Source organism: Leptonotus elevatus, chromosome 2 (assembly GCF_054856555.1).
Source record: "Leptonotus elevatus isolate MCC_2025b chromosome 2, RoL_Lele_1.0, whole genome shotgun sequence".
NCBI lineage: Eukaryota > Metazoa > Chordata > Actinopteri > Syngnathiformes > Syngnathidae > Leptonotus > Leptonotus elevatus.
Genome location: NC_141240.1, coordinates 6,642,432 through 6,654,534, shown reverse-complemented (window position 1 = coordinate 6,654,534; position 12,103 = coordinate 6,642,432). Strand labels below are relative to the sequence as shown.

Sequence of the window (12,103 nt, the reverse complement as noted above, 5' to 3'; positions counted from 1 at the left end):
GTATCATGTGAATGATAGACGGAAAATAAATGATGAAATGCACTATTTTTGTTTTCAGTTCAGTGTCAACGTTATTGATATGAGAACAATTTTGGCTATGGGCAAGAAAACCATGGAAAATAGCGAGATATCAGCTCTTAAATTAACTCATTCACTGCCATTGACGGCAATAGACGTAAAAAATTCATTTGAACTATTTCTATTAGTTTCACATTTTTCCCCCCCCTTTGTAAACAAGAGTATGAAAACCTAGAAAAAATGTATTGTACATTTAGAACAGATATACAATTTGTGATTAATCTTGAGTTTAAATAATTAAGTAATTAAACAAAAAAGAAAATATTATAAAAAAATTAGAGGCGTCAAACGATTACATTTTTTAAATGTAATTAATCGCATGATTTCAATAGTTAACTTATGACTAATCACATTTTATGCCTGTTCTAAATGTACAATACTTTTTTTTTTAGGTTTTCCTACTTTTGTTAACAAAAGTGGAAAAAAATGTGAAACTAATAGAAATAGTTCAAAATAATTGTTGCCGTCTATAGCCGTCAATGGCTGTGAATGAGTTAAAATCTTATGAGTTATTTTTGTTATCATTTATGTTTTCCATGACTGTAGAATTGGACATCATCAGAATCAAATCAGGACTTGATTTTTATATGAAGGCCGTTCTTATCTGCCTTATGAGCCAATGGGGGAAGAGTCAGTCCAGGCTAATTTAGTGGTATGTCATTTGTTCCATGTTGTCACTTCCTCTTCTGGAGCCGCGTGTAAGTCTTTAACAGCATTAAGGGTGTGTGCACGTTGCTTGTTTCACCCCTTGTACTGTAAAAGTGCAATGTGCAGTAAATAGTACAACAAATACATTATATATAATATAAGTAGGCCAATACGGGAGCCAAAAAGCTGGAGATGGGCATTAGGACCTGCAGTGTATTGTCTTCAAGCTACCCTTCTGTCAGTAGGACGTGGCACCTCTGCTTGACGCTTTGACCTAGAATTCCTTAAAGATAAATAACCAAGCCTCCCCACTGAAAGCGACTGGAATATAATGGAGTACGAGAGTAAGCTCTCAGTGCTCAGTAATGCACTCGTTAATTTTTATTAACTCACCCTCAGAAATAGTTTGCTATTTGTTGGCCATCTGTGAATGTTCTTCAATGTTCCATGAAGGGAACTATGCAAATTGTGTTGTGCTTGGAAGAGCAAGATCACTCCCACTTTGGATTTCACTCATCTGTGTATGTGACGCTGATCACGCAAAACCCATAAAAAACTACATTTAAAAGAACTAGGTCACTGTATATACATGCTCAGAGGGAACAGGGATGTACTCTTTTGGCCTTCATTACTCTTAAAAAAAAGCAAACTCTTAGATCACTGCCTTCTTTATCAATGATGAAACCCAACGCGGCTGCCCACTTGCTGGAGGGGAGCTTTAATCGACAACAGACAGAGAGATTCTGTCAGCGGATATTAATGTTTACTTTGCGTCCTTTTTCTACTCCAAGTTGTGCTCTTTCCCTTCCTTGTTGAGAAAACATCCCTAAGGAGACGTGAGATCACCCACGCTGGGTTGCTGCCAGACAAATCTCCAATGGCTCATCGAGACCTTCATCAACACAAGTCTGGTTATAGAGAATCTACTAGAATTACACTCTGTCGAGCGCATACCTCTACATCACATTTCCCTTTCACAACATACATTTTTCATAGTGTCTTAACTTAGAGTAAATTAAATACACCATGATGAACCCTGGAGCTAAACATAGTTTATCTACAATGTATGCATTTCTGCACAACACTGAGGGCAAAACGTGTCACTGGTTTAATGGCATCATCTACTGCAGCATCCAAATGCATTTTCTGATGTTATCCCCTAAACTGATGCATACTTGAATCATAAGCATTTGCCAAACCAACAACCTCATTTATTAGTTGGCATGTTATTTAAGCAAAACCATCTCTCGAGTTTTCCGGGTATTTTTAATTTCACAATATCTATTGCTGCATACATTTAATAATAATAATAATAATAATAATAACAACAACGTTTATTCATCCCAAAATGGGGAAAATTTGCAATACATGATATAGTAGTGTAGTTTCAATAAGAAATAAAGGTAAACATGAACTACAGAGTTATATACATTCAGCCTTCTCGAAGACAACTTTCTGTCGGTAATTAAGATGGGCATTCTGGGGTCCATTTCACAAAGCATGTTTGACAAACATCGAGACTAATCCTGAACAGGCAGTTGATATACACTGAGAAAGAAAACTTTGCGTTTTCGGTTCCAGGACAGCTGATTTGAGGTAGTTATATCTTCTTCTTTTTTTTTTTAAGAGCTCAGTATTGTTCATTCATTGAGGTAGTTATATCAACGCAGTTGTTTCGCCTGCCGTTACCACTAGACTAAAAAGACCACATCAATGGAGCCCCGATTCGTCGGGTCACCATGGCAACGGGGAAGCAGAGCGTGGCGCCGCTCCCTGCTTCCGCGTTTGTTTTTTGTTTTTACCCCTCTCAACCGAAAATCTTAATGCGATCATATGACGAATTTGAACATCTCTTTAGAAAAAAAAAAGTGCAACACAGCAGCGGCTCCCCATAAAGGAACGTTGGTGCTCGGGTCAATGCGTAAATTTAAATGTAGTCCTTGGCAATCACAATAATATTACAGGGGAAACCTGTTAAATGGTAGCTCTATATTTCATTTCATTTAGGTGCAATCCTGCTGGGGAGAAGCGCACTTGATTTAAGATGAAATATAAAAACATTATTCAAACGGTTATAAGAAAAAAAAAGCGGAGCGCAACACACAATATGTGCTGTGATGTGAGCACATGACTACGGCGCCGGTAATGTTGAAAATGTAAGGACGGTTTAGGTTGCGTATGATGTAGATGATGGACTGTGATGTGAAACGGGCTACCATTCAAAAAGATAACTGTCCGGAAAGGCTAGCATAATTATGCGCAGTCTGATCTTGCGACGAATTTTTAATTTCCTGCGCAATAAAGCGACACCTTCATCAATAGGGTCATTGTCAGAAGGAAAAAAAAATTGTCAAAAGGACAAAAGTGGACTTGATGCTATAGGCCACAGGCGTATCAGTGCGTATTTATGCAAAAACTTGCAGCAGCGGACTTTATGAATGAGGAAATAAATGTCGTGTGTGGGGGAAAAGAGGTGGGGACAGAGAAAACTTTGAGGTTCATTGTGAAAAACCTTGTACCAACCAGGTTTGGTTCACGGACAAAGTTACTAGGGTAACTGACCGAGAGCTTAAATTACCTCTTTTTATGAAACAGGCTACTATTTTTCCTCTAGTTTCAGTTACCTCCATTTCTGAAACGGAAGACGCAGAGTTTCCCACATTTCAGGGTTTCTTGACCCAGGGTTCTCACTAAACCTGCTTTGTGAAATACATCCCTGATTAGCAGTTAAACTTAATAAAGTCGAACATAATCAAACTAGACCCACTCCATAGCTCTCCCAAAGAGAAAAGATTAACACAACCAGTGGTAGCTAGCAAAAAAAGATTTCAGAAAGCTAAAAAGTCAACATATTAAAAGAAGACCAGCATTTGATTATGTGTTTGTATTCATGGATTTTGGAGAGCTCCTCTAAATCTTTAACGGGTCGACAGCTGTTAATAAAAAATAAAAACAAACAAAAAAACAACAATTGAGGGAATAGTGCAAGCCAAAGCAATGCTCACAGTATGTATGTGTGTCTGCATGTTCATTGACATAGCCAACTAGTTTTGTTTTTGTTTTTTGCAAACAGGTCGTCACCCTTCCATGAATGATACCACAAAGGACAAGGACAAACAGGACATCTTTGCTCTGTTTCAACTCGGATTTTATGATGGGCATTCACCATTGTAAAACTGTCAAAGTTATGTGTCTGCAAAACAACATCTCAACTCTGTGAGGAATCACAACAAAACAATCAAGCATGTTCATAAGTTCATGACCTGGTTTGCATTCCAGCGATCTTTTCCCTTCAAAATGTTGCTGACGGAAATCGAATGCTCCAAAAGTCATGTACACCCACTAGTCCAACCTTGGCCTTGCAACTATTTTTGCAAAAGCTGAAGTGCTATCCCAAGTTGCTAAACTGCAAGGCCAACATTCCAGCACTTGGACGATGTGTTAATAACTTAATTGTCAAGCTTTTCAGGCCCAAAAACAATATTCACAGACACAGATGAACCATTTCAATGCCTTTTTGCTTGTATGCTTTGCCAATAAACATCACAAAACCTGGCGAAGCCCCCTTGCGAAACGTTAATGGCATTCAGTTTGACATTTGAGAAAGGTAAATTTTGTTTTGAAGCAAATGTTTTACCAGTTCCTGGGCCATCACATTATATTTGTTTTTTTATGGCATTCATCCATCAATCCATCCATTTTCTATGCCACTTGTCCTGAGTGAGAGCCCAGCTGAATTTGAGAGGTGGCGGACATCCTGGGCTGCAGAGCATATATATATAAACTAGGGGTGTCAAAACGAGTGCGTTAATTTTGAGTTAATTTAAAGTTCCTTAAACAGCAACAAATTCTTTTAGCGCACGATTAATGACCGCCCCTTACTTGGAAAGCCTGCACTGGGGGAATTCCAGTCGCAACGCAGATGGCACGTCCACGTCAAGTTTTTTTTTTTTTTTTTTTGCAGGAATACATTTAATACTAATGCATATATTTGTGGAGACTGGGGTCAAGTTGTATTTTACAATTTTAAAAATGTGCAGAATTTCACAAGTTACTTCTTGTTAAAGATTAGATAGCTCTTAATATGATAAGAAAAATGCACTGAGCTGTCACCAACGGCTTACAAATGCAATTATGCCATCTAGTGGCAGAAAAAATACCAACATAAATCAACATCACACTCGTTTTTTTCAATACAGCACATCTTTTCAATTTGAACTCAATTTTATGATTGATTATGAAATTACCGTATCAAAGATGCAGCCACATTTTTATTAGTTTAATATTCTTTTCACACTTTTATGTTAACAAGAGTATGAAAACAATTTTTTATTGTACATTTAGAACAGATATAAAATTTGCGATTAATCGTGAGTTAACTATTGAAGTCATTCGATTAATAACAATTTTTTAATTTAATCGCCTGACACACCTATATAAAAACAATAAAAAAATTCACACTCATTCACACCTATGGACAATTTATCATCTTGATGAATAAATGGTTTCATCTGAATGGCGTCATATTTCAAGTAGAAAAAAATACAGCTGTGTGAAAATTAGTGTTGTCAAAGTTAAAGCATTAACTAATTAATTAATCACAAAAAAATGATTGCATTAATCATGTATTAACGCAGATTAATCACACTATTAATTTTGATGATAGATGATCCTTTAGCTGACAGCGGATGGTTACGTTAAAGGGAGCCCAGGTTGAGTTTGAGCAATAAACATAACTACATGCATTAAAGTAAAGCATTTAATAAATGTTTACGTACGGCATTCAGAATATTTGTTCATGCCAAACTATTGGGATCGGGTTTTTTTCCATTTTAAATTATGCATGTAATTAACTGATTAGAAAAAGAGGAGGATGAGCGTGTGCAGTGGATCAAAAAATGTTGAAAACGTCCTCATGACATTAAATGTCAAAATAATTAACACATTAACGGAATTTTTTTTGATTAAAAAGCCTTTTTTATTAGGCAATTAATCGTGATTAATCAAAATTCTAAGATGTGATTAATCTGATTAAAACATTTAATCAGTTGACAGCTCTAGTGAAAATACAAAACCATTGCACACAATCAAAAGGGCCAATTCTATAACATACTTTACAGTCTGAGGGGCAATAATTTTATCATCCATGATTTGACCAATGACTTCAAAGTGATGGCCTTCTTATCCTCAATGGACCCATTGCAGGGTGGAAAGAGGTGGGGTGGGAGCAGCATGGAAAACAGAGTTGCCAGTGGGAAACTACAAAGTGAGACCAACTTCACCATAGCGAAGCTGTCGAGAAGCTCTCTAGAACAGGAAGTGGTGTAAGAGTTTTTCAAGGGCTGCATGGTTTTTGACCCGGCGCCCCCTCCCAAGCGTGAGAACCAAGTCCTTTAAGACCTTCCCAACACACGCACGCATAACCACAAACATACTATAAAGCCGCAAACAAAGAGGGTAAACGCACCAAACCAACAAGAGTCTGCAAAACAAGTGGGAAACCAATCATACCTTTCCGCTAGTGCGTGTGGACTTGTGCCAACTATGCACTTGATAAAGCCCCCCTGCTAAAAATAAGTATCCAAAGTATGTTTTGGTAAAGATTTCACACTAATCCTCACTCAATATCAGCCTGCTTGAAGCCCAATCCCCAAAATGAGTGCATCACTGGGTGAAAAAGCTGTCAATGCACTTGAATGCACCTTTAGTTGAAGTTAATTAATCCTCAAATACATCATAAGAGATTATTTAGCTCACTTTAGAGAATGTTTTATTCTATGACATTGTGAGAAGCTTCCAATCCCTCGTCCTCCTCCTCTCACCCATAGTAATAACCCATGTGGCCTTAAGTCAAGACAACTGCTGTGATGCAGTTTCCAGGCAAGCAATCAAGGTATTTTATTCTTGCATAAATCAAACACCTAAAGCAGTTGCTTGGATGGATGGATGGATGGATGGATGGATGGATGGATGGATGGATGGATGGATGGATGGATGGATGGATGGATGGATGGATGGATGGATGGATGGATAGATAGATAGATAGATAGATAGATAGATAGATAGATAGATAGATAGATAGATAGATAGATAGATAGATAGATAGATAGATAGATAGATAGATAGATAGATAGATACGGTTAATAGTTCATAGTAATATTGGAGCGTGGAGATGTTTACCTCTGGCTTCCACGCGACGTCAGCAGGCGAACTTGGTTGCTGGGTCCTCTTCTGGAGCCACCTGCGAGGCGAGAAGAGCGCGCCGGTACTGCCGGACGACGTGAACCCGGAGCCTCGCACAATTAGTGGTAAATCCCCAGTCGTGTTCCGTTTGCAACGCTGAGCCAACTCGTAATCGAAGTGAAAGTTGGACGATGGGGACACGTCCAAAGGTATGGAGGGAGAGGAGATGGAAGGCGCGATTGGTTCTTTGAGCGTCAATAAAGTATTGGTGCGCGTAAAGGGTTTCGAGGATGCACCTGCGTCCTGGACTGTTGATACGGACAACTGCGCACCAGTTGCACTTTCGGTCCCGGTACCGCATTGTCTGATAATGGCGGGGTCCAAACTCCTGGTTTGTCGTAACCTCTGTTTGGTTAAAGCCTTCGATGCCGGAGAGGAGCAGGAGAAGACGCTGTTCAAAAGTCCCTGTGCCGCAGACATGGCTCCTTCGGCTTTTGGGAGGGACCTGCTCAATGTGTTTTCCTCAAGCTCCTCAACGATGAGGCTTTAGCAGAAAGTCCCAGGAGGTGGACCGAGGAGGAGTCGGATGGTGCCGCATTTGGTTTCATGCCCAAGCTGAAGTGAAAATTGAAGCACACTGTTTCAGAATGTGCACGCAGTTGAGAGGAAGGCGGTCATCAAACTTTAACATTGCATGATGTGTCCCCGCCCTCCATGCTTTCATTGGATAGTGTACCTCCACTATGCGTAAACTATCCAGCATTTGCTAAAAATAAATTTAAAAAAGGGAACCAATGCTTATATTATTCCCTAACAAAACGGACCTATTTGCGTTTTCCATCACTGTAACGACTCAAGTTGGCGCCAAAGCCCAGGATAAGAGGATAGTAACTGCATGGTGTCAAGGACGTGTGTTAAGTGATGTTCAGTAACCAGAAGGTCGGCTGTTCGATCCCCGCTCTCCCCAAGTCATGTGTCATTGTGTCCTTGGGCAAGGCACTTCACACACATTGCCTCCAGTGCTACTCACACTGGTGTATGGAAGGTGCGAATGCTTGGTGGTAGTGGGAGGGGCAGTAGGTGCACTCTGGCAGCCACTCTTCTGTCAGCCTGCCCCAGGGCAGCAGCTATGGCTACTTAAGTAGCTTATGAATGTGCATGAATAATGTATCCATTCCATTGTAAAGCATCTTTGAGTGTCGAGAAAAGCACTATATAAATCCGATGCATTATTATTATCTGTGTACATGTGTGAACATGTAGCTACTCTACATTAGAGGTGGGTAGTAACGAGTTACATTTACTTGAGTAACTTTTTGAGAAAAATGTACTTCTAAGAGTAGTTTTACCACACAATACTTTTTCCTTTTACTCGAGTAGATGTGTGAAGAAGAAACGCTACTCCTCCGCTATTTTGGGCTACACTCAAGTCGTTACTTTTTTACCTCCCATTCATCCATTAAGATATACTTTATTTTTTGCCAGAGATTCCAACAGTAGTGGTTCTACCACATGACTGTGTTTCACCAATCAGACGTAGCAACAATAATCACATGATTCCCTCCCCTATGCCAATCAGACGTAACAATGAAGTCACATGACCACATACACAAACTTTGGCGGCGGCGGCGGTGGCCCCAGCGGCATTTGAAAAATGGCAGCTCTCTCCGAACTTGAAACAAAAGAGAACGAACACCCCTGGCCTCATATGCAAAGCATGTTTCGTATACACACCGTGCGAAAGAGCAGCTATATGGTGTGGTGTCTACGGTGTGTGCTGAAACAAACCGTAATTTCCGCATTAAAAAAATTCAACGTCAAAACTACGGAAACATGCCGCGGTAAATTTTACTTAAATTCCCTTTTTGCTGTATTTAGGCAGTTGTTTGTCTTGTTAAGTTATAAAATCCCAGTCTTCAAAAGAACCTTTTCAGATCGACTCTTTTGAAAACATTTTGTTAACTGGTGCCGTAAACGAAACATACATACATGTTCTATGGCCATGACTAAGTGTCACAAATTATTAAGATAGTTTTAGTAACTGATAAACAATTGACTCTATAATGTCAGAGCCTGGTTATAAAATATATCAAAGTTTAGCTGTTGTCATTCAATGTAGCAATGATAGCATATATAAACAAAAGCTTTAGGCTAAAAAGTACAAGTTTGTAATTGTTCTGGTGGATGGGTATTTACAGAAATTTTGCGAGTACAATATATTTTCAGTGTACACTCATATTTAATACATTAATCAACACAAATCTTACTCTATTACAGTCTCTGGCATGTACACAAGCTGCCATATTTCGTTGTTTTATACAATAACTGAGCTTGTTGAAGCGAAAACAGTGAAAAACAGATTTGGAAACGTGAGTTTGTTGTTCCTTAATGTGTTATTTTGTGAAAAACTGATTTCATTTTTTTTGTCATGATTTGAAGATGCCAGAATTTGCGCATGATTTTGTTTTTGTCTGATTACATTGTTTTTAAAAATTAATCAGGCTTTATGTTCAACCAGTTACTCAGTACTTGAGTATTCTTTTCAGCGAATACTTTTTTACTTGGACTTGAGTAATTTTTTTGATGACTACTTTTTACTTTTAATTGAGTAATATTGTTTCGAAGTAACGCTACTGTTACTTGAATAAATTTTTTGGCTACTCCACCAACCTCTGCTCCACATGTATATCATTTTATATGAAGGGGGAAGAGCAAAGTTCGTGTTCTCAGTGGGTGAAGTTACTGAGTTTTCAAAGGTCTCATTCTTGCTTGATATTGGTATTAATTTAATTGTTTTTATTTTTATTACAAATTCTAAAGCGGTGACATACTATAGATGCCTGTGTTTTCGCACTTGTGCATCTTTGGCCATCAAACCATTTTAAGATGAATTTGAAAATATATTAAGCAATTTATACAGAATATTTCACGCACAAGGCAACTCGTGCAAAAGCACAACTAGAATAATTTAAAAATCAAACAGCTGAAGACATTCACAAAGCAAAGACAAAAAAAATACAACAAGTATGTCCATTGACATTTAAACATATTTATAAACAAAGGATTGTTACTTAAATAAACAAGAAAAAAATATCATATGAAATTGATTTTTTTTAAATTGCCTTCAAAGATCTTAATCTAAGGTGCTTTGTGAATGGGCTGGAAAAATCCCAAAACACCCACTAATTATAGTCAGCAGATGGCAGCATTGTATCTCTTTTCAATTGACTCCCGGGTATCAAATTATTTTTGCCTTGAAAGATAAGTGAAAAGGCTCGACAACGGCTGGCACTGGTTGTTTTTTGGATAAGTCTTGGCAGTAAAAGAGTTAAAAGCATTTATGACTTCATGACTGACTTTATGTCTGTTGGCAACTTATTCCATTTGTGTGCAGCATAACAGCTAAATGCCGCTTCACCATGTTTGCTTTCAAAAACCTGGGCTCTATTAATTGACCTGAGTTAGCATTTCCATAATGTATTCAGAACCCAAACAATTAAAGTGTTTTGGATCATACTACCATGCATGTTTTTTGGAATGTGGGAGGAAAAGAGAGCAACTGGAAAAAGACCACGGACGGGGAGAACATGCAAACAAAGGAAGGTCGCAGTTGAACTCGTGACCTCTGAACTGAGGCAGATGTGCTAACCGGTCGGTCACCATGCCGCCCCAAAAATAAAATATAAACAAGTTTAAAAAATATATTGCTGAATAAGTTCATTACAATTCAATGGAGTATGTAAAATTGTGTTGAAATAATACTCACTTCATTTTTCATGTTTCTATAATTACAAGAACAGGGTTTCAAGTAACAAAGTTGCAAATCACTGCTACTGTTAAGAGTTTTGGTGAAGCATACATGCTACTTTGTTTATTTTAGCTGCTATGCTAACGGTTCAAGCAATATACTGTAATAATGAAATGAAAACTCATGATGTTAGTCTTTTTTTCTGATATGAGTACGTGAGTTACTCGAAATGACAGACTCTTATTACAGCTGAAACATTTTCAAAATTAACAATTACAAGTAAAAATCATACCAAAACTAATGTATTTAAAACTTTTTTCTGTTACATTTTATATGTACTGTACAGTAAAAAAAAAAAAAATTCAGAGCATGATCAAGAGCTATTTGGTATTTAAAAAAATATATATTTAGGAATCTCAGCTGCGGCCTTCTTGCGTAATTTGCATGTTCTCCCTGTGATTAGGTACTTGGGTTTCCTTCTACATTCCAAAAACATGCGTTATGTTCACTAATGACTTTAAATTGTCCAGAGGTATGTATGTGAGTGTGAATTTGTCTCTGTGTCCTACTATTGGCTGTCGACCAGTGCAACTGTATGCAAGGGTGTACCTGGTCTATCGCCCAACAATTTTCAGTCATCTTTCCACAATTGCAGCATTAATGACTATCGTGGTGAAAAAAAAAGTGTGTGAGCCCGTCGGCCTCTGACAGGGTCTTCTTTTTTCTTGTCCCTCTTAAGTTTTAATGAACACATGTACTGCATGACCTTGACAAAACATTGGTAGTCAGCCTGCACCTATAAATATGTTTACTCCCTCTTGTGAAATGCAAAAGAATCACATGAATACATTTTCAAATTACAGAATGCTACATGACTTAACATAATAATATTAAATAGTAGTTTTAATCTTTCTTTCTTTCTCCTTCACTCCCTCTCTTTCTTTCTTTATATCTATCTATCTCCCTCCCTCTCTTTCTTTCTTTCTTGCTTTCTTTCTTTCTTTCTCCTTCACTCCCTCCCTCTCTTTCTTTCTTTCTATCTATCTATCTCCCTCCCTCTCTTTCTTTCTTTCTTTTTCCTTCTCTCCCTATCTCCCTCCCTCTCTTTCCGTCTTCCTTTATTTCTCCTTCCCTCCATCTCTTTCTTTCTTTCTTTCTCCTTTACTTCCTTCCCTCCCTCTCTTTCCTTCCCTCCCTCTCTTTCTTTCATTCTTTCCTTCCTTCCTCCTCCCTCCCTTTCATTTTCTTTCATTCTTTCTTTCCTCCCTCCCACTCTTTATTGCTTTCTTTCTTTCTTTTTTCTTTATTGGATACAATTTCAAATAAAACTGCTGTGTTGTTCCCATAAGTGAGTCATGGGATTAATACCAACTTCAACCAGCCTCATGCCTGACATTATTTAAACTGATATCTGTGTGATTGCCTCAATCTCCGGGTTTGTTTTAG

The 12,103-nt window shown here is 38.1% G+C and overlaps 1 protein-coding gene across 2 annotated transcripts in view; it reads right to left on the bottom strand.

Annotated features, from left to right (window-relative positions):
• The window catches only part of LOC147178290 (rho GTPase-activating protein 6-like), a 70,863-nt gene that overhangs the window by 56,374 nt on the left and 2,386 nt on the right, over positions 1 to 12,103 (bottom strand). The window contains exon 2 of one of the 2 annotated variants that reach the window (XM_086068504.1): positions 6,907 to 7,524. In XM_086068504.1, the coding sequence (XP_085924630.1) occupies positions 6,907 to 7,389 (483 nt within the window). In that variant the 5' untranslated portion in view covers positions 7,390 to 7,524. Of the gene's footprint in view, positions 1 to 6,906; positions 7,525 to 12,103 lie in introns of those variants that run through there. The other variant, XM_086068507.1, reaches the window with a different exon arrangement.